At 35.7% G+C, this 23809-nt stretch overlaps 1 protein-coding gene across 5 annotated transcripts in view; it reads left to right on the top strand.

Moving 5' to 3' along the window:
- DHX57 (DExH-box helicase 57) overlaps positions 1–23809 on the top strand; it is a 66036-nt gene that overhangs the window by 23126 nt on the left and 19101 nt on the right. For all 5 annotated transcript variants that reach the window (XM_036224060.1, XM_016162223.2, XM_016162210.2 and 2 more), the window contains 12 exons: positions 4321–4479; positions 5515–5700; positions 5999–6837; positions 8406–8584; positions 10025–10146; positions 11066–11261; positions 11753–11877; positions 15483–15616; positions 16565–16619; positions 18106–18311; positions 20608–20724; positions 23385–23481. In XM_036224060.1, the coding sequence (XP_036079953.1) occupies positions 4321–4479; positions 5515–5700; positions 5999–6837; positions 8406–8584; positions 10025–10146; positions 11066–11261; positions 11753–11877; positions 15483–15616; positions 16565–16619; positions 18106–18311; positions 20608–20724; positions 23385–23481 (2415 nt within the window). The remainder of the gene's footprint in view (positions 1–4320; positions 4480–5514; positions 5701–5998; positions 6838–8405; positions 8585–10024; positions 10147–11065; positions 11262–11752; positions 11878–15482; positions 15617–16564; positions 16620–18105; positions 18312–20607; positions 20725–23384; positions 23482–23809) is intronic.

Below are 23809 nucleotides of genomic sequence, written 5' to 3'. Positions count from 1 at the left end.
GAAGTTAAAAATCTGAAGTTTACTTTAACTTGCACATGACACTATGAATTGAGTGTATTACTGTTATTATAACCAATGTTACTAAGAGAGTAAATATTGGAAATGGTGAAAGTGATGAAAATTTTAAGTATTTCTTAGACGATGTAGTTTGAAATCCCCGGAATGTGACCTGACTATACTCTTACTAGTTGATAAGTTATCCATTTCCCAACCAGATCAACCAAATCTTCACTGGTACTTCAAGCAATCACCAGTGACAGACGTCACATCCAGGCTGCTCTTTCAAATTTTAAATAATGAATAAATTCTGATAATCTAATGATTATTTATTTAATGAAAGTGAAGATTTACTACCGTGTGTTATGCAGTATAAATATAAAATTCTAATTGTCTTTCAAATTGAACTGTGAGCTGTCTACTGGAATTTTTAGAGATGGAGAGACGTCTTTAAAGCTGTACACACAAACACACACACACTCTTGTGGGAATAACTCAATTAAATATTAGCTAGAAAAGAATATAAATGAGTGCTGGAGTTTAACTGCATCATACATGCTTTTAGCTTAAGTAAATTCAGCTATATGCATTTAGGAAAAAAAGAAAAAGAAATAGCATTTACAGAGTTTAAATTTGCCGCTAAACGAATCTGGACCCTATGCTGAGCAAGATATGGAGAGAAAAATATATTTCCTCAGTCTCAGTTTCCAAGTGCTTCTTGTAGTTTAATCCTCTTGATGCACTGCGTATGTGATTTAGGATTTAAATATATGTTTTTATACATAGTGCCTAACATGCCCAAATATTTCATCTTGTATTGAAATAGAGAATCTACATTTTTTTTTTTCATTCTAGAAGAAAAATGGTCATTTTGGGCATACTGAGAGATAATATATCAGTGTCCAACTTGACAACATTAAAAGCATCTTCCAGAGTAATTTTAAACTATATTTTTACCTTAGCTTCTGACTGAAGGACCTAATTTCTGTGTTAGATGCAGCTTCATTCTTTTTGAAAACATAGACATAAGTTCTTACAGTTTTCGCTGTTTATTTATACAGCGAGTAATTGACTGAGTGCCTACTATGCACCAGGTACTGTTTTAGGTACTAGAATTAAAGCAATAATAACATAGTTTTCTTGCTTTCATAGAAGGAGGTTTGAGATATAAAGACCATAAACAAATATATATCAGATGGTAAGTGCTGTGGAGAAAAATAAGAGGGTAAAAGAGATAGAAAACATGAAAATAGATTGGTGTTTTTTAAAATAGTTGCTCTTTTATGTACAGTGATCAGAGAAGACTTCTCTAATAATTTGAGCAGGGACAAGAAGGAAATGCGATAATGAGCTGTGATGCTGTCTGGGAGATGAACATTCAAGGCAGAGGAAAAGCAAGTACAAAGTCCCTAATCCAGGAAAGTGCTTCGAAGGTTTAGGAAATGGCAAGGGAGCCATGTGGCTAGAGGGTTGGGTAAGGAGAGTAACAGACAGTTAGATCTCAGAGACTACAGTCTGTAGCATTTTAGAGGCCATTATAAGGACTTTGGCTTTTGCTTTGAGTAAGATGGGAAGCCATTGCAGGGTTTAAGGTAAGGGTAAGTGATGTCATCACTCTGGTCAGAGTTACTGCTATTCAGTACATGCTTTTATGTGAATGAGAAGATGGTGCCCCTTTCTTTGGGTAGTTGTAGCCCAGGATGCATGGCTTGGTGAGGAGAGCGTGGACTGGATTTTATTCTTGCTGTCCCCTCTTCCCTCACTTTCCTCCCACCCTCACCAATAGCCAGTGTACAGTCTGTGCAACCTGACTCAGTAACCCTGGTTCAGTGTGCTATGTGGAGAACAGACTGCAAGAGGACATGGATTGGAACCAGGAAGACCAGTTAGGAGGTACCCTCTAAGTAGAGATGTCATAGACAATTTAATATGTGTCTGGAGTTCAAAATAAATAAACTAGGGAAGTAAATGTATGAGTTATCTATGAATAAATGCTATTTAAAGCTATGAGACTCGATAAGGTAGTCTATAGAGAAGGGGTCTAAACTTTGAGTCCTGCAACTCTAGGCTTTAGAGCTGAGAGAGTTTAGGAGGATCAGACAAAGGGGATTGAGAAGGAGTTGCCAATGAAGTAAGAGGAAAACTAAGCATGGTTTCTGGTAGTCAAGAATTAAAGGTGTTTTAAAGGGGATTATCTAATCAGATTGGATTGGATACTTAAAGGGGATACTCAGTTATAAAAATAAATAATTTGATAGGTCAAGAAAAATGACAGTTGTCCCCTGGATATGGCAATATGGATAGCATAGGGAACCTTGACAAGAGCTGTTTGGTATAGTTGGCAAGGAAGAAATCCTGATTAGAGTGTGTTTCAGAGAGAAGAGGAAAGAAAATGGAGACAAAGACAATGATAAGCCTTTTAAGAAGTTTTGCTATAAAGTACAGAAGAGGGAGGAGAGATAGGGCAGTAATCTGAGGGGAATGTGCAGTTAAAGGGTGGACTTTGTTTTTAGGATGGCGGACATTATACAACACGTCTATATGCTGATGGGAATGATCCAAAAAATGAAGAACTGATGGTGTAGCGAGGGGCACGAGTGCTGGAATGATTTCTTTGAGATCAAAGAGACTGGGATACAGTGTATGAGTAGAGGGATTGGCTTAGGATCAAGGGCAGTTTGTCCTTAGTAACAGGAAGGAAGGCAAAGTGTTGGGGTATACAATAAGTGGTGGCTGAGACAGGAGCATGTGGAAGTTCTTCCCCCTCCCTATTCTTATTTTACTAATCCTGAGGAAACCATCAGCCAAATCCAAATTGTGTTCTACAAGACAGCTGACCTGAGCTCTTCGAAAAAAAAAAAGTCAATATCAGGAAATAGATGGGGGAACTACTCTAAATTAGAGGAATTTGAAAAAAATAAAATGTCATTTTTTTAATAGTCAAAAATAGAGAGGATATGCTCGAGGCAATCAGTAACTTTGAATGTGGATTATATAATAGATGATATTATTGTATCAATATAAAATATCTCGAATGATAATAGTATAGTGGTTATGTAAGACTATATCTCTGTTTCTAGGAAGTATCTAAGCGTGAATATGATATCTGCAGCTTACCTTCAGGTGGTTCAGCAATATATGCCTTTACATATATACAGAGAGATAAGAAGACAAACACACACATATTTGTGTGTATAGAGAAAGAAAGGAAAAGAAATGCATAAATGTTTGTGTGCATATCTGTATGGCAAATACTAAGAATTGGTGAATCTAGGTAAAAGGTGTTTATTTCTGTAGGTTTAAAGTTTTTCAAAAGAAAAGGTTAGGAAAACGATGGATATTTTGGGTAACATTTCTTTTCAGAAGTTGCAACCAAATCGTTATAAACCATAATCAATTATATTTTTTCCTTTGCTACCAGTTTTGCAAGTGTAAATGTGTGGTTCTTTTCAGTTTCAATAATACGCTGGATTTTAAATACAGAGTTTGCTTCTTTCATTACCTAGATTTGTGAAAATGTGTAATGAAACATGCCAAAAAAAAAACAAAGAAATTTAGTGAATAAAGTTAAATCTTATAATTATTATTGTTTTGAATATTAAAAAGAGTCCTTTAAAAATCTAAATTCCAACAATGAAAGATTGACGGCATAAATTCCAATATATCTATATCCGTATGTAACCATTTAAAATTATGTTATAGAAGGATATTTAATTTTAGGGTAATGCCAGTTTTTTTTTTTGATAGGAAAATAAAACAAATTATAAAAGATTATACATGCTGTACAATTTTTTAAATATATATCAAAAAGATGATGTGAATTAGAGTGATTTGTTTTATTTTTTTGTTTTTTACTTTTCTACAGTGAACATGTATTTTTTATAATCAAGGGATAATGATAATTTAGTTAAATATTGCAAAAGAAGGGCTGAGTATTAACTTGTCTTAACAAGTAAGTTGGAACTCTTGATGGTTTTCAGATTGAGTACCTAAAATAGAATGAAATAACACTCTTTATATGTAGCATATTTCTTTTGAAAGTCCTCTAGTACAGAGGGAGTCATGATAGCATTGCTTCTTCCAGATGATTCTTGAGTTAATGAAGCCAGTTTTAATGATTAAGAATCTGATCATATTTTTGCCCCCAACATTCCAGTGTAATAAACTCTGGTAAGTAAACAGAGAACCTCTTCACATTTATTGTCATCTTTTGTAAGATATATGACAGATCCAGTTTATGCTGTATATATCTGGGGACTCAGAGGAGAGTATAGAAGTTCTGATTACAGCTAAATGTGTTATTTTGTTCTATGTCCTTTGCAGACCTAGCAACTGTAGCGGAAAAAAAGGAGAGGCACGCCGCAAATGGAAGCCCGAAGCCAAAGTGCCGCTGCAGACTCTGCATATGACTTCTGAGAATCAAGAGAAAGTGAAAGCCCTCCTCCGAGACCTGCAAGAACAAGATGCAGATGCCGGATCTGAGTAAATTGTTTTATTTGAGTAAATTATTATATTAAGGAAGATGTATTTGCCTCTTCACATATAGTGAAGGTCCTGTGTGTCTTTGGAATACTGTATTAATACTGATCCTGTTGTGGCTATATGATTAGTTGAAAGTGAGTCAAGAGAAATACAAGAATAATTATTCATCAACAATTTTAGATTGAGTTTGTTTTACAATATCCATGAACAATAGTACAGATTGCCTTTTCATCTTTGTTTCCCCCCGCCCCCCCCCCCAGGACAGTGCTAATATGGATTCAGTAATTGCTTTATTGACAACCTTCCAAATCAAACCTTATAGTGAACAAGTAGAAGTATTGTTCTTGGAACAAATACTTGAGTTGATCAGATGAAGCCTTAAGATTACACTACTCGTGACCATCTGCTAAGAGAAACAACTTTTACTCTTGGCTCTTTTGCTTTGTGATTTCAGTTGGAGAAGTTGATCCTTTTTATTTGCCAGAATTAATGAGTAGGCAGTCATGATCAGCTCAATTTCCATCCTGTCTACAAATCTCTCTTAGGTTTAAGAAAGGTGGTTATGCAGTAAAACAAAAAACTGGGCATGGTTTTTATGAATGGGAAGAGAGAGCAATGCTAGCCAAGACCTCTGTGGTTAAGAATACAGGCTCCGGGGTCAGACGGCCTTGTTCACAATCTCTAGTTGCTTTTTACTGTATAGCCTTCGTCAGTTACTAATCCTCTCTAAGTTTTAGTTGATCACCTGAAAAATGTAGATTCCAGTGTTATCTGGCTGGGTTACTGGGAAGATTTTAAAAGAGACTACATATAAAAACCCTTAACAACATAGTACCTAGCATGTAATAAATGCCTGATAAATCTTAATTGCCAAGATACAAATTAATAGGTCAATAAAAGTAAATCGGTGATTGAATAGTGGTTAGGATCCTATGTCCTTTGGCTCTGTGAATTAAATTCTTAAACTCTTGTTAAATTTTTCTTTGAAATAACTACAAATTAATATCTAATATATGAAAATGTTACATTTTCCAGAAGAAGCATTTCTGAGGAAGAGGAAGATGATGAGCCTAATTGTGATGATGCTCAGTACTGGTCAGCTGGACAAGAAGCTTCCCTTGTTCCTGACTCTGATCCTTTGGAATGTGCTGGATCAGGCCTTGTGGAGCCTCATAATACAGAATTTACAGTCTCAACATTTGCAGTGCAAAAACTTTCCAGGTAATTGCTTTCAACATTTATGGGAGTTGGGGAAAAATTCAAGGAAACTGAAGGCATATTGTAAACCCTCCCCTTGAGTACTTTCCTTTTGTACGGTTCCAGCACTACCTGATAGGCCTAATATTCTCTCTTTTACAATAGGGGAATTAAGGAGGAATTAGTATTATCAGGGATGCTTTATCAAAATATAAACTCTGCTAATATGTAGTTATAACTTCACAGACATGTATTTAAATGAATTTCACTTCTGTGATTTGATATTACTCAATCTTTTTTTGCCATGTTTTGCGTTTGGCAGGTATGGTTTCAACACCGAACGCTGTCAAGCAGCCCTGAGGATTTGTGATGGAGATGTTGGGGCATCACTAGAACATCTGCTTACCCAGTGTTTTTCAGAGACATTTGGAGAGAAGATGAAGATCACTGAAGCAGTTTCCCATATAAGCATGGATGAGTGTGTGGAACAGCGACAAGAAGAGGCATTCGCTCTTAAGTCGATCTGTGGAGAAAAATTCATGGAAAGAATACAGAACAGAGTCTGGACCATTGGATTAGAACTGGAGTATTTAACAAATAAATTCTGCAAATCCAAGCAAAAGGAAAGTACCAAAAATATACGGGAGACTTCACTCGAAATCTGTAAATTTTACCTCAAAGGAAATTGTAAATTTGGATCAAAATGCAAATTCAAACATGAAGTTCCCCCAAATCAAATTGTTGGAAGAGTAGAAAGAAGTGTAGATGAGTCTCATCTTAATGCTAATGAAGATGCATCCTTTTTATACGAACTTGAAATTCGATTTTCCAAAGACCACAAATACCCCAACCAAGCTCCCCTTGTGGCATTTTATTCCACCAATGAGAATCTACCTCTGGCTTGTCGTTTACATATTTCTGAGTTCCTTTATGGCAAGGCCTTGATATTTGCAGAAACTTCAGAACCTGTTGTATATTCTTTGATAACTCTTTTAGAGGAAGAATCAGAAATAGTCAAGTTACTAACAAATACCCATCACAAGTACAGTGCCCCTCCAGTGAACTTTCCACCAGTACCCTCTGGGACCAGAACCAATAATCCCGTCTGTCGTAAACCAGTGATTCCAAATAATTCTTTTATCTCAAGTCAAATTCCAGAAGGTATGTAAGGCACTGATCACGTGGAGGGCGTTGTGGAGGGGGACATCCACAGTGATGGATTAAAGAGGTCTAGGGTTCTGAGGGCTGGTCTAAGATCTCCCTGTGATCTCAGGAAAGTCTTCTTCTCAGTCCATGGGCAAAAAGGGATGAGAATCTCCTGATCTATGGCCTGACTTTAATTATAAGGCCCAATCTTGTGACTGTGATTGGGCTCTCTGAATTGAAAGATTGTAGTGATGTGTAAATTTATTCTAGCAGTTGAGGGTTGGAAGAAACTTACATCTCAGAAAATCTGTGTCATTTAATTAATTGATTTTATTTGTTTAATTCTGATACTTCATATGGGTTACTTTCAAATGAATTTTTAGAGCTACTTTCTATACTGCTATCCATACCCTCCAGCTTTTAGTACACTAGACCCCCAAAATTCATTAGAGTAGGACTATGTTTCTGAATCCCTAAATCCTCAGAGAAATGTTGTACAGGCTTCTGGCTTTATCCAGATCCAGGTTCACTGTACAATTCTTACACCATAAGTAAACCCCCTTTTCAGAGTTTATGAAAGAATTTTCTCCTATCTGTTGCTATCTTCCTTTCAGAAATAAGTTTCTGTTGTTTCACAAGAGTTCGTATGTAAATGTCAATAAGTAGAGAACAACAAAACTGCACTGAGATATAGATACTGGACAGTTGTCTGCGTTCACTCCAAGCCATTGGACTTGTTCCCAATGTCAGCTTCTAGCACTTGGATTCAAATGTACTCCTCAAGAAATGGCAGATTGTGAGTTGTGGACTTCAAAAAAAATAATAGCTTCGTTGAGATAAAATTTATCAAAAAATTCACCCTTTTAAAATGCACAATTCAATGTTTTTTTTAGTATTCAAAATTGTGCAACCATGGGCACTATCTTTCATCACCCCCAAAATAAACCCCATACCTATTAGCAGTCACTCCTTATTTTTCCCTAACCCAATCCCTGATGACCACAAATCTGTATTCTGTCTCTGTGGATTGGCCTATTCTGGATCTTTCATAGAAATAGAATGATACAATATGTGGCTTTTTGTGATTGGCTTCTTTCACTTAGCATAATGTTTTCCAAGGTTCATTCATGTTGTAGCATGTGTCAGGACTTCATTCCTTTTTATTGCTAGATAATATTCCATTATATGGACATACCACATTTTATTTATTGCTTCATCATTTGATAGACATTTGGGTTGTTTTGTGTCATGGAATTTTAGGCACACTTGCAAGTAGTTAAAACTTTCAGTTAATTCCTTGAATGTAAAGAATACTGGATTGACAAGGCATGCCGTGATTTTTTCTTGTTTTTAATTTGGTTTAACAATAGCCACTTATACTTGATTAAAGTATGCTTGAAGATTCATTTTAAGTTCTTTAACAATAGTAGTAGTATTGAAATGAATGAACCTGCTTTAATCAAACTTTAACTTTTTCTCCATTTTATGATTTTTTGTTGTTGTTACTTTGTTAGATAGTGACTTTCCCCCTTTGCTAAAGAAAGGGCTCCATATCGAAAATGTTTCCTTTTATCCCCTTCAAGTTGAAAAAGAATCAGAACCTGAGGAGGAGACAGATGAGGATGAAGGTCCTGCACCAGTTATAGTGGAGAATGAAAGCTATGTGAACCTTAAGAAAAAGATTTCCAAAAGATATGACTGGCAGGCAAAATCAGTACATGCTGAAAATGCTAAAATCTGCAAGCAGTTCCAAATAAAACAGGTAGGGTATTCTGAGAGAATGGCTAGCATTGCCTCCCTAATGTATGGATGAAAGGATTAAGAACTGAGAAGCTTTGGCTACCCTCCCTAACATGCATTTGCTTCTCCTACTGAGTGATCAAAATTGTTGCATGCCACAGCAAAGTTGGGTGCATGTTCTAGATAGTTTTGGAAAATCCAGTGGCTGGTGAAAATAAAACACACACATATATACTAAATACTCTTAGAATCATGTAGCTTTGGTACTGTGATAGACAACCTGATAAATGAAAGGAAAATTAATACTGTGATTTACATTAGAGAAATCAGTGTAGAAAAGAAAGATAAGGAAGGACTCATTCATTTCAAAGGCTCACAGGATAAATAACTTGCTCAAAGTCACATAGCTAGTAAGTGGTAACCCAGAGGTTCAAGCTAATTCTCGTTTCTGAAGCCCATGTTGTTTTTACCCCATTCACATAAAGATTGTTCTCAGAGAATCCACAGTAAACTGTCAGGGCAGAGTTGGATGTGGACAAAGGCGAGTTGCTTAACCAGTTTGGGGATTGGATTAGAGATGTTGTCTAAGGGCCCTTCTGGTTCTATAGTTCTGTGATTCTGATTTTTGACACAATGTAAAACTATCACATAAATAGTGAAATTCCCATAGAATGCCAAAATGAGTAGAAATTCACACCATAAATATGTAACAAAAATTTACATATTCAATTTTGTTAGTGTGCTTAGAGGTAATAACTTTATGTGATAAAACTATATGCAGAAAATGATGTGTTAGTATAAATTTCTTACATTATTAAAAAATACATCCATAGTTATAATGTATAGTGCTGTGTTTATAGCATTGGCCATTAGATGTCAGGCTGAGTTACATAGATGTGATGATTGGCCAAGAAGAACCCGTTAGAGAATGCTCTTCTATTATTGATTTTGATAAAAATCTGATTCTGTATAGAACTATGCTGTCCAATATGGTAACCCCCAGTCTTGTGTGTCTATTTAAATTTAAATTAATTAAACAAAATTTAAAAATTCAGTTCCGCAGTAGCACTGGCCACAGCAAAGTGTTCAGTAGCCACATGTAGCCAGAGGTTGCTATCTCGGACAGTGTAAACATGGAACATTTCCATCTTCACAAAATGTTCTGTTGGACTCTTGCTAGGAGGAGCTGGATAGATGCTAGGCAAGAGGGGATTAATGTCTCTTATAGGGTCTTTTAGTTTATTTTGATGTAGGAAAACCACATAGATTCCACAGCTGATTGTCTGAGCAGCCTTCTGACTAAAGTCTTTAGCATCCAGCCCCAACAACTCTGCAGTTTCTGTATTTGAACAAATTGTTAAAGAAAGAAAGAGTGGGTCTAACTATGGGATTCCACATTCAGAGCTTAATGAAAGGTGGTTTCAGGGTAACCCAACTGATGCCTTATCTTTTACTGTTTTAGAGTTCCAGACAGTTCCAGTCAATTCTGCAAGAAAGACAATCACTCCCTGCTTGGGAAGAAAGAGAAACCATTCTTAAATTGTTGAGCAAGCACCAAGTACTTGTTATAAGTGGTATGACAGGGTAAGAACACAGTTTATTCATAATGCAGCTTTGATCTATAAATAAGTATGTACCCTTGTTACCAAATCCAGTTCTACTTCTAAAAAGTCAGTAGCTGGTGTTATTTGTGCTTTTTCTTGTCAAATAATAAATAGTATTTCACAAGAGCTAATACCACGGCATCTGTAGCCAACAGTGCCAAATTACAGAAAAACGAAAACAAAAATCAGAAATACATCTAGGAACTGATAGACATTGTATACCTCTGCCTTGAGATAATTTTAAGGCAGAAGGTTTAACTGAAGGCTTTTAGCTTGAAAACTTTTGATCTTTTAAATTTATTCTGATTTCTCTAGCACTTTTTTGCCCTTTTAAGAGCAACTTAGGGCACATTATTTTTCCCGTTTCACAGTCTCCATGTTACCCAAACATATTTAGCAGGGGCAAGTCGCAGATATAATTTAGTTACCTATTCAAGGGTTTTCAGTTTAATAATTACATTTGTACCCAGACTCACTGATATTGTAGTAACTTTATGCCTTGTAGTTTCTTATCTTTCTTCAGTTTACCTATAGCCAAATTAATACACATCAAAGCAAAAAATATAAGGTATTTTAATATTCATAAGAGAATACTCCTACTTCTTTAGGATTCATATGTAAAGTTCATATTCCTAGAGGTATTTATAGACCTTAATCTAATGTCTATTCAATAGTCCCTTTATTACAAATGATGCTAAACTATTAATAGGATTCTGAGTCTAAATTCCTAGGATTATCAGCTGTAGGTAATAAGTTAGTAGGTGGGTTTAGTAGATAGATGAAGCTGAACAGCTTTTATTCTAATTAGCTTTCTCATTTCCTCATTGCATACAGTTGCTTCTTAAGTGAACTAGCACTTGCAAACTCTCATTTTAGATCTTATTTGTTTTGACACACAGATGTGGGAAAACCACACAGATTCCACAGTTTATTCTGGATGATTCTCTGAACGGACCACCAGAGAAAGTGGCTAACATCATCTGTACCCAACCCCGACGAATCTCTGCCATCTCCGTTGCCGAACGTGTTGCTAAAGAGAGAGCAGAAAGAGTGGGTCTGACTGTCGGGTACCAGATCCGGTTAGAGAGTGTCAAGGTTTGCATGCACTGCTTATTTCCTGATAACAGAAGTTTATGGTTTTCAAGTATATAGAGTTCTTGGTGTCTGGAGATTCATGGGCAATTTGGAATATATTCAGTAGGGCCAAAGTCCTTTTAAAATATTTTGGAATAAGAACACTTACTTGGGTGTACCTTCTTCCACTATAAAGACTTTTTATTCTTTACTGGCAGAAGTGACCAGTTAAATGCTACTTTGTTGTTAAACCTGGGACTTAATCCATTTAACTGAATAAGGAATGAAAAACTTCAGAATTAATTTTATCAATCACTGTTGTTTTATGTTTTATAGTAATTTTTGTATTTTTTTATGAGTCTTAAACTTAGAATTTTGATATGATGTAGAAAATGAAACTACTGATGTTTTAAGTATTATTCATCCCTATCCATTCAAAATGGCTTCTCTAGGAAAGTGTTCCATTTATTCAAAAATGTCACGAATGCTTTCCATTCTCTTTTACATGTAAGTCCTCAGCCACCAGACTGTTATACTGCACCACAGGAGTGCTTCTGAGAAGGCTGGAAGGGGATACAGCTCTACAAGGGGTCACCCATATCATTGTTGATGAAGTTCATGAGAGGACAGAAGAAAGGTAAAACAAAGATTTTCCAAATGAATACCAACACACATAAAATAAAGACATGGCTGAAAGAATTTTATTCTGCTTCCAGTTCAGTTTCCAAGGCCTAATAAAGGTAACTTGCCAAGACAAGGCCTAAGTTAGAGAAGATGAGCTGCTTTCCTGGTCCCCAGGGCCTATAATACTAAAAAAATGCCAGGAGAGAATATATTCATCACTAGAAGAGTCATCCTATTAGATGGCCATCATCTAATAAGAGACACGTAACACCCTCCTGGGCATCATGCTGAACTAGGCACTAAACTAAGCAGGAATAACAGACGTGGTGTATGCTATAGCTAATGGATTGATCAATATAGGCTTCCTTCTTAGTTCTTTTAGCCAGTCATCCAGTCCTGACATTCATTCATATATTTACTGAGCCTGTATTAAATACCAAGTGATCTATTAATTCCTAGGGATTCTATAGTGAACAATATATATGGTTCTACTTTATCTCTTAGGGTCTGGTAGGAAAAACAATGAATAAGTAAATGCAAATAAATAATTACAATTTGGAATAATTACTATGAAGGAATAAACAGATGCTGTGTTTCAGACAATAGATGCATAAGATAGAGATCATATCTCTGAAGAGATAACATTTACATTAAAACCTGAAGTAGGAGGAGTCCTATGTGACAAATGGGGGCAAGGCTAGCATTTACAAAGACTGCAGTGGGAAGGGGCTTCGTGAGTCCAGAAACCAGAGGAAGGCCAGTATAGCTGGTGTGTAGTAAATGACAAGAAAAGTTTCAGGTAGAAAAAGCAGGAACCAGATATTCCAGGGCCTTATTCATCATGGATAATAAAGCAGTTGGTTTTTATGTAAATGGAATTAGAAGACATTAAAGCATTGAGGTATAAAATCAAAATTCTTCATATTTTAAAAGGAAGAGCCAGATAAATGGCATTAATCATAGTTTATCATGTACAGCAGGCTCTAGACAGTAAAAAAAAACAAGTGAGAAAAAGAATGATGATCCTCTGAAAATTATGAGACTTTCCCAAAAAGGACCATACTGTTGTAAATATCTTGAGAAGAAAGTCTAATTTGGTGGACTGACACAGTAGATGGTAGCTGATAGCAAAACTAAACAAACAAAAAAGAAACAACTTGAAAAGAGGTACTGCTGATAAAAAGTTTGTAAGAACTGAACAGGGAAGACATATGACCAGAAGGCTATTTGTTAGAAAAAGTAAATACCCTAATATACCAGTAAATATGAAATATGAAGTAATTAGAAACTGAAGAAAAGCAGACTCATATAAAAAGAACATTAAAATAAAAAGAAAGAATTCCTAGAACAAGACAATAATAAATTTTAAATGACTATACACAAAACACTGAGAATCTTCAAGGGGCATATAGTCTTTTATAGAGACTCCAGAAAACCAAGGGTTGGGGGGAGGGTAAATAATGTCATTTTGCAGCTGAATGTTCAATTGGAATTTTGAAAAAAAAATTTTTTTTTAACAGTCAGGGAACAACTTGGAAGAGGAAATCAAATGAAATATTCAACCAGACTAATAATATTAAAATAATTTTATTATAAAAATAAATTTTAAAGTTTTAGAGGAAGTATATCCAGTGTAATTTTGAGTACAATGAATAGTTCGGGGGTTTCATAACATTTGTACTTTCTCAGACCCAGAGAAACTGAAGCAGAGAACTGGATCTGGTTTCTGGCTGTAGCAGAGTCTCCAAAAAGAGAAAGATTTTTGTAAAGCCTATAAAATTCAATGTATTTTCACATCTGACTAAAGAGAAATGACACATTAGAGAAGGGAATCTCACACATTTACAAATCCGTCTTTGGAGGAGTGTACAAATTGCAAGAAAAAGTAGGGGAATATTTGCTAGCTCAGATTGGAAAAAGCAGAAAATAGGAGTAAAATCTAGGAACCAAGATCAGTAAAAACACAGCCAAAATTAAAGGTTGAATATAGAAAAGTTACAGCTATGTTAAAATTTTCAAACAAATTTTGTGACTGTAGAGGTAACAAGATGATTATTTTCAGATATTTAGAAAATACCAAAGAAATGTAGAGAAAAATAATTTCTATCACCTGTAAAATTGCTAATTACATGTTACAATTTTGGTCTGTTTTCTTCTGGGAGTATATTGGGAGTTGGGGAGAACTGGTAGAGAAAGAGATATATCTCCACAAACATTAAAGTATGAAGTTACCATTAATTAACCATTTGCCTGTTGTTATATTATTTCCTTTTACCTAAAAAAGAAACAAAAGTCATAAATATAATTAAGGAGAATTAAATAGTACAAGAATATGCTCTCATTCAAAATCGAAACAATACAGATATAGTAACTTAACACTCCCACCCCGTTCCCTACCATGTCTCCAGAGATAACAATATTGATCAGATTCATGATTATGTCCTTCTATACATTGTCATATAAGCTTACTTTGTTAGAAAGAGGTACTTCTGTTTCCCAGCCTTTTTTTCTTGCACAAATGATATAGTCATTTAATAAGTTAACAAATATTCATCGAGCATCTACTATGTTCCAGGCATCGTTCTAGATACTGAAGTAGTGAGCAAACTAACCAAAATCAGAGAGTTGATATTCTAGTAGGGGAACACAAGTAGGATAAATAAGTAAAATATAGAGTATGTCAAGTGCTAAAAAGAAAGAGGGTAATATGAAATGCAGGGGAGGGTAGCATTTGAAAATTTAAATAGGGTAGCTAGGGCAAGTCTGGATGAAAAGGTATCATTTGAGTAAAGACTTGAGAGAAGTGTGAGGGAGCTACCTCTATGAATGTCTGGGAGAAGCTCATTGCTGGCAGATTAATAACATAAGCAAAGGACCTGAGGTTCATGCCTTAAAGGGTAGCAAGGAGGACAGTAGGACTGGAGCCAAATGAAGAAGAAGGAGAGCAGTAGGAAATGTCACGTAGGGCCTTGTTAGTGAGGACATCAGTAAGAAGTCACTGAAGTATTATGAGCAGAAGGGTAGCACCATAAAATTTTCATTTGAAAAGAATTTTTCACCCGCTGTATTGATAACAGATTTCAAGGGGCAAAGGCTGAAGCAGGGAGACGAGTTAGGGTATCGCTATTCTATAGTACATGTCATTCTACCACTTGAGGCTTTTTTCACTAACACTGTCATAGAGATGTTTTCATGTCAGTATCTAGAGCTCTACCTTAGTCCTTTATTCTGTCTCACATTATTTCAAATTATAATTAACCATTTCTTGGTTGAGGGGCATTTACGTAGATTTCACTGTTTTGCTGCTACAACCAGTGCCATAATGAAAACTTTTGCGTATTCCTCTTTATATATATGTAGATGTCAGGTAGAATTATCAAATGCAATAATGAATCCTATTGGTATTTTGATTGGTACTACACTGAATTTAGTTTGTTTAGGGGAAATCTATATCTCTTTAATATTAAATCTTCACAGCTAGGCACATGACACATCATTCAGTGAGTGTTATAATCGTTTTCACACAGGTCTTACACATTCCTTTCTCAAAATATATCAAAAGTTATTCTTTTCGTTTATTGAATTTTTTTGATCCTCAGTTTCTTTTATTTCCTCTAGTGACTTCTTGCTGCTAGTTTTGAAGGATATTGTGTTGCAGAGACCAACTCTTCAAGTTATTCTGATGAGTGCAACTTTAAATGCTGAGCTCTTTTCAGAGTATTTCAGTTCCTGCCCAGTTATTACTATACCAGGTGATTGAAATGCATCATTAAATATGTATTGTTCTAATAAGCGAATGAAATTATTTTAAAGTTAAATTGAGAGATAAATTCATAGATATTTATTCCTTTATCTAGAGAAGAAGTGATTAGTTTATAACGAAATGATAGCCATATAATGAAATTAATAAAGAGGCAACATTATGTCCATTAGTTGGGAGATTTCTATTTTACATGTGCTGTTCTGAAAAGTCTAGATTATTAGCGTTTCTAGCGTTCCATTGTGTTTGACATCAAAATGTGAACTTATAGATACTAGTCACCTGTCATAAAGAAAGGTGTATCTGTGTATAGCATATTCATTCATTATGGATTCTGCTGAATTTCTGGATATTGATCCACTCTGGGAGTAAGTGAAATTAGATAGTCTGTGTCTTTTGGTGCTTTCAGTCTTATTATGGGATTAATTTATCACCTTGGGCTTTGGTTTATCCTTCTGCAATTGATTTCCAGGGGATAATTCAGAAGCACTGACTGATGAATAGTAGTACTGTTTGTTCTAGTTATAGAGGATATTAACAGTAGGTTTAAAGAAGAAATTATATGCTTGATCTAGAATACAGTTGTTGAATATTTAAAAGTCCCCCCGTGGGGCAGGAGGGGAAGGTGGAAGAGGCTAAAGACCTTTTTTTAAAAAAAAGAGTAAAAAAAAGTTTTATTAGCAAGTGATCTCTCCACCTATACACTTCTATTTTCTTTACTAACTGGATCCACCTGTTCTAATTTCTATCATCAGTGTTGTTGGTGGTGGAGTTTTTTAATATATATATATATACTTTTAAGGCCACAGGACAAATAGTACCTTATCATGCCAAGCTATAAGATAATTTTGCTATACAAACTATTTTTAAATAGTTGAACAGGTATTCTGGGGCTTTTTATTTTATTTTATTTTACTTTCTATTTTATTTGTTTTCCTAGGTCGTACATTTCCTGTTGATCAGTTTTTTCTAGAAGATGCAATTGCTGTGACAAGGTAAGGAAGACATTAATTAAGGTTTGGTGAAAGTCTTTGAGAACAGAATTATTATTTGACCTCAAGAGTGCCAGGATACTAATAAATGTGTTAGTTTTCTTCTAATTTTTCTATTTGAACATTTCATTTCCCCCTTTCCTTCAGCAAATATTTATTATACAAATTATTTGCAATTCACAGTCGGTATTGTGTATTAAGAGTACTGACCCTGGAGCCCTAATGTAAACTATGGTCTCTGGGGAATAATGATGTCTCTCTGTGGCTTCATTGGTAGGGGGTGTTGACAGTAGGGGAGGCTGTGCATATGGGGGGCGACAAGGAGGTATGGGGGAAATCTCTGTACCTTCTGTGCAATATTGCTATGAACCTAAAACTACTCTAAAAAATAAAGTCTGTTAAAAGAAATGATGAAGGACCAAATTTATGGAGACTTTAACATGAAAATGAAAGTACTGATTCGGCAGCCAGACTGCCAGTATTTAAATCCTTCTGCTTCTAACTCTAACATTGACGAGTAGCTAAATCTTTCTATAACTCAGTTTTATCACATGTAAAATGGGAATATTAGTAGCTGCTTCACAGCATTGTTATGAGGATTGATTAATTAATATTTGGAATTAAAAGTGCTTTGAACTGTGCCTGGCACACAGTGCTTTATAAATGTTAGCGATTATTAAAATCATCATTCTACCACAAGGAATTGCAGTATAGTTTGAATGTTAAGATGTCTCTCATTTCAGTACTGAGTAGGAAGTGGTAATGTCTTTTGGATACAAACAGATTTCTTTCCTTTGAAATTCCTACACTCTCTTTCTGTTCTTTAGCCTTGAAGATTCCTTGTGCTTTTTCTTCTCACTATTAAACTCTTCCTTAGCTCTTAGGCTCATGTGATTTCTGCTGTCACCTCTGTGCCAGGAACTCCCAGATCAGTATCTTCATTCCTGACCTCTGAGCTCCAGAATGAAAATACCTTGATGTCTGGCACCTTAAACTCAACTCAGAAGTTTTCTCCTTCTCCTTGCTCCTTTCATTCCTAATAAGCCTCCCACTCCAATGCTGTATTTGTTTAATGGTACAATAGTTTCATAGTAAAAATCTCAACACAGTGGATCTCTAACTCCAGTATGCAATAAACATACTTATGGAGCTTATTAAAGTTGTTATTTTCTCAACCCTCTTCCACTTCCATTAAATGTGAACCTCTAAGAAAATCATCGCCAACTAGTTTATCTGTATTTATTCTCTCACTTCTTCAAATTCACTGCCTCCAGAATTATCTTAAAACAGAGCCAAAAGCATTCCAGTGTGTTCCTCACCAGAAATAGGGCACAGCCAGCAGAATCCTGGACTGGTGGAAGAATAGCACATGAATTCAGCAGAAACAGAGCAGCTTTCTCCTGAGTGAACACATAAAAATAGATGAATATTTTTGTTTACCAACAGACCCACATACACACAGACACATCCCTTTGTCTTCCTTCCTCAGGTATGTGTTACAGGATGGGAGCCCATATACACGCTCCATGAAACAGATGTCAAAGGAGAAGCTTAAAGCAAGGCGCAACAGAACTGCATTTGAAGAAGTGGAGGAAGACCTGAGGCTTTCCCTTCACCTTCAGGATCAGGATTATGTCAAAGATGCAGTGCCTGATCAACAATTGGATTTTAAGCAGCTCCTGGCCCGCTATAAAGGTAATGTGCATCCTGGGGAGTATTACAGTTATAGCAAAGATAACTACAGTTGACCCTTGAACAACATGAGTTTGAACTGTGTGAGTCCCCTTATTAACATTTTTAGAAATAAATATTATGAATGTTTTTTCTCTTCCTTATGATTTTCTGAATAACATCTTTCTTCTAGCTTACTTTATTGTAAGAGTACAGTATATAATACATTCCTTCTTGGTACAGTGTATCAGGAGGCATGTGATGCTGGTTTGTCCTATCATTGGCGTGTTAACTTTGATCACATTGTTAAGGTGGTATCAGCTAGGTTTCTCCTAGCTGATACCATTTACCATTTATTTTTTTTATAATTATTAAGTCAGTTGTCAAGAGATATTTGAAACTATTTAAATATCCTATAATATCATCAAAATTCACCTGCTAGTTTTAGCATTTTTCATGGAATTTCCAAACAACATTTTTCGAGGTACCACCCTGTGCTAACTATTTGTGTATACATTGTTAGGGGCTCCCTCCTCCCATGCCAGACCCCACTCAACTATTCTTTGTTCCTAGATAGTCTTCTATATGTATAAGCTGAGTTGAACACACAGAAACCTCAAGGTTACCACTTTTGCTTTCTTCTTTAAAGCCTAGACCGGAGATAGATCTCAGCTGCTTTTCCTGCTCTCTTTTTCCTGGACTGCCATCCCAACTCCTCTCAGTCCTTCCCCCCAAAAAGTGTTTCCTCTTCAAGGAGTAAGGACCCCCACCCCACTGTTACTCTTCCATAGAGAAGAAGCCAGTGAGTTTTCCTTTTTCCCTTTCCACCAAAGACTCTATTTCCAGTCCTGCATAGGAAATGGTAATCTTCAAAGAATTAGGGCATTAGCCATGGTTCCGCTGTTTAGAAAGATATTCATAGCTCTTAAACATTATTTCACTTAATCTTCCCAACATCCTGAGAAGGAAGGTTGAGAGCATAGACTTGTATGTTACAGGTCTGAGTTCAACTTTCCAGGCTCTCACAAAACCAGCGACGTGATCTTCAGCAAGTTTCTTATCCTCGCTATACCTCAGTTTCCTTATCTATAAAATGGAGTTATTTCGGGAATTAAATAAAATAATACAAATCCATAGCCTAGTGCCCAGCTATTAAGTGCATATTTGTGATTCTAATTAAAATACATCTGACCCAAAAGTTGATGTTCTTTCTGTACGTCATTGTACCAGCTGAAAATTCCCATTTTCTTATTCTACTAAATTATGGAACAGGAAAATCCCTTTGGTTTTTCTTTTGAAATTTTGGAATTCTCTATAAGAGTAATGACTAGATCTAAGCCATATGTTTCTAATTTCAAGCACAGAGGTTACCGAAGTTCAGAAAGCACTTCTGAGAACTCCTTTCTAAGGAAGGAGGTTGGCAGATTTGAGGTCGGGAAACCTGGTACTCTGCCACTGGCTTCTATATAATGCCGAGCTGATCACTTCGCTTCTCTGAGCCTCCCTTTCCCTGTAAAAAAAAAAAAAGACATGCTATAATTGTTCACAGCACTCTTTCACTATTCAGAAAATAAAATAAAGTTCCCAAGCTCAATTTAAAAAATGTTTTTAATGATTTTCACTTGCCTTCCTCTTTTTCAGTTAGTTGATCCTTTCTTCTTTTTGAAAAGTCTCGCTCTTTGGAACCTTGACAAAAGTGATTCTTTTTAACCTTCCACACCCAACCACACCTTATTTGTGTATCTTGTTTCTTCCTTTCTTTCATTTTTGACCAACATAGGGTTTGCTCTGCCAGAAAAACATTTTTTAGAAACTAATTTGGCTCCTTTTCAGACTTTTCAGCATTAATACTGGAAGCTTCCCTTCTTTGATACCAACTACAGTTATTTTGTTCCAGTTAGGCTATATTTAGGGAAATGGACTATTAGGAAGACCCAGGAAGAAAGGGCAACAGTCTTTAGAGAATTGGTCTCACCAAGAATGTGTTATATGTTTTTCAAAGAGCTAGAGCTTATAGTACAACCCCCCAAAACAGTATATTTTATTAGGCCTCAGGTAAATTAGAAGGAAATTGTAAGAGAGGGGGAAAAAAGAAGGGGAAAGTGGCCTGTTGGGGCCTTCCCAGGAGGGTCATTGTTCAAGTAAAAAGTACTTCTAGTAAGCATATATTTTCTGAGAGATTGAAAGAAAAAAGTTTATTTCAGTACATTAAATGTGAACATCTATGTTACTAAATCACATCATGACACTCACCTAGTTTAATGGCATACCTTCTTCAATAAGGTTTTAATTAGCCTTCTGATTTTTACCTTTCTTTCAGGGGTTAGCAAATCAGTCATCAAAACAATGTCCATCATGGATTTTGAAAAGGTTAATCTTGAATTAATAGAGGCCTTGTTAGAATGGATTGTAGATGGAAAGCACTCCTACCCTCCAGGTAACTGCTTGTCTTCATTTATGTGTGAGATGGCGAAAGGGGAGGGAGCTCACTCACTGAGACCGTGGGCACTGTGGAGACAGCCTCCCTTCCTGGAGCCCTCGTCCCCACCCCCACCTTCCACCCCCAGTTCTGTGTAAAGTTGCTTATTAGGCTTTTGGGGGGAAATTTCACCTTTTGAGTTTCACCCATTCTTTTTGCTTGGCGCTCTTGTGCTCCCACAGAGCAAAAAGACGTTGACAATACAAAGTCCAAAAGGAAGAAAGCTGAAAAGAAGGCCTGGCCAGTCCCACATTAAACACCCCGTCCCTGGGCAAAGGGGAGCCTCGTAATGAGTGTTTCCATCACATGAAAACTCTCCACATGGAGGCCACAGGGCAGTGGGTTTAGGGTCATAGGCTTTGGAATCTAAACTTCCCAGCTCTGCAACTCAAGTACTCTAGCCTCGAATAAAGTCCTTATCTTTTTTTCTATGCCTCACTTTTCTTGTTTGTAAAATGAAGACAGTAATAAATCCTCTTAAGTAAAGCTATTTTGCAGATATAAAAAAAAAACTTATAGAAAGTACTTAGCATATAGTTAATGCCCAGTAGATACTACCCCTAATAATGATAACATTATAATCATATTTATTATCATCATCACCATTATTATTATCACTGTTACTACTACGGCTGTTATGACACAGACCAGTGACTGCTTTCCCTTCACTCACTATCTTCCCGTCCCAGCAGCCTTCTTAACCTCACTTGCAGTCTCTTATCCCCCGAATGGATGGCCCAGATCGTCTCATAACTGAATCCTTCACATCATTTAGGTTTCTGTCAAATATTTTTACTCCAAAGAAGTCTTTTCTGACCACACTCTTTTCTTATCCCACCCCTTACTCTATCATAATATTCAAAACTGATTTTTATTTTTATTATAGAACCTAGCACTATCCAAAATTATAGTTATGCTTATTGACAGTCTCCTTCAATAGAATGTAAGCTTCTTAAGAATAACATTTCTTGTACACCCCTGTATTCCTCAGATCCTAGAACAGTGCCTGGAATATTTAGATATAGAGAAGATAGATGTTGCATGAACAGATGCAGCCAATGCTGAGTGATCGTTAAGTTGAATAATAAATCAAACAATTACATGATGTGCTCATTACACAAAGCTTAAGAGAAATGGGAATGGATACCTTCCTCTACTTAGACTTTAATCATTATATGATATTTTCTAAAGAGACATGCGAGCCACATGAAAATATTAAACTGCCTTGTTTCTCACATCTTGGCAAGTAGCTAATATTGGCTAATACATTATCATTGGACTGAATATCTTGTTTTATCCTCAAGGAAAAGACTATTATTGACAAAAAAATCAAGCATAACAGACAAAAAGAAATGTTAGAAAATTACCTGAATTCAAAGTCAAGTAGATGTAGTGATTAAGGAGTCAGTGATATATTTGTGAATATTAAAGCTATCCCTGATACAGATGGCCAAGCAAACCATGAGGGCAGAACAGATCAGAAGGCACACAAAAATATAAACAAAATATTTTCTTGCATCCATATAGATTATTGTACCACTCTTAAACCTTGCGGTATTTTAATAGGGAGGAACATGCGGTATGTAATGGAAAGCACATGGATCTGATGCCAGGAACACTAGATTTTTGCTCAAACTCCACTCTCATTAACTCTGTGACCTGGCTAAGTTACCAAGTAACTTTAAGGGTACTAGTAACCTTCTTAATAGGTGACTGCGAGGATCAAATGAAATAATGTGTGTGGAGATGTTTTGTGTACTATGAATTAATACCAACTCTAAAAGATATCTTTTCCTCTATTACCTCAGAGTTCCATTTTTGTAATAATTTAGGTTCCTTCTTTATTTGGTAGGGAGAATAACTGTGATCACTAATAAGTCGTGAGTTTCTTGTGGACAGATCTTTTTTTTATATTCCATTGCACCTAACACAGGGGTGACACAGGCACCCAATAAATATTTGTGAGTTTAAAGGATGGGCTAGTGACAATGGTATCAATTTCCTCTCTGAATAAAGCACAAAAGAAGGTGACTGTTGCTGCGTGATCATTCTTGGTATAGAAATACACTGTAATCAGTTATCACTGCCTGTTTTCTTTAATATAAAATGTAAAAGCCCATAAAGCATAAATATGGCCTGGTTAGTTAATGTGCTGCTTCTTCAACATACATTGGAATTTAGGTTACCAGGTTGTCCAGCCAATTATGGTTTCTTTGTCTCATTTCCTGTAAAACGTTTATGGATTTTTTTCTAGTAATAGAAGAGTCTTCCTGGCTTACAGGATTAGAAGGGTAATTCTTCCTATAAAAACAGAATGTCAGTGGCCAGTGTACTAAAATAGCTTTGCTAATGACTCTTATATAAACTTAAGTCATTATATTTTTCAAACTTCAGTTTTTCCTGTTGTGGAAAGGTAATAATACCCCATTCATTTTGTAGTTATTAAGTCAAAAAATGTATTTTAAAAGTTTGTTATCTATTAAAGCCTTGGGACTTTACAAAGAAAAGTGACAGTGAAAAATCTCATTATTACATTTTTTCATTTTAAATAGCATTATAATTTATGTTAGTTTTTCATTTTTTGCACTTATCAAAGTGATTTTTTTTTATATGCCCAGGTGCTATACTTGTATTTTTACCAGGACTAGCAGAAATAAAAATGCTTTATGAACAACTACAGTCTAATTCTCTTTTCAACAACAGACGTAGTAATCGGTAAGTTGATTGGTTTCTATATCCTCAGTCATCTATTGCAGTTATACTCAAAGATGAGTAACCAGAACGGTCTCTTTCACAGTCATCATCCTCTACAGACCCTGGTGTCACTTCTCAAGAATATGTTTGTATGCGCCAGCTGGAAATAGACTTCTTCATTCCAGGAAATCAATCATTCCCATTCTATTAAATAAAAATATTTCTCTTCACTTAGCATAGTGACTCAGCAAAATTATATGTAATTTCAGTTGCCAGATACGGGAGATGGGAGAAACCAGTGTTAGTAACAACAAGGAAATGCTATCATTTTGAGAAAAAGTAATTTTCA

This window comes from Rousettus aegyptiacus, unplaced genomic scaffold (assembly GCF_014176215.1).
Source record: "Rousettus aegyptiacus isolate mRouAeg1 unplaced genomic scaffold, mRouAeg1.p scaffold_m13_p_7, whole genome shotgun sequence".
In the NCBI taxonomy this organism is placed as follows: Eukaryota; Metazoa; Chordata; class Mammalia; order Chiroptera; family Pteropodidae; genus Rousettus; species Rousettus aegyptiacus.
The sequence above is the reverse complement of the archived record's forward strand: the minus strand, read 5'-3'. Positions and strand labels throughout refer to the sequence as shown.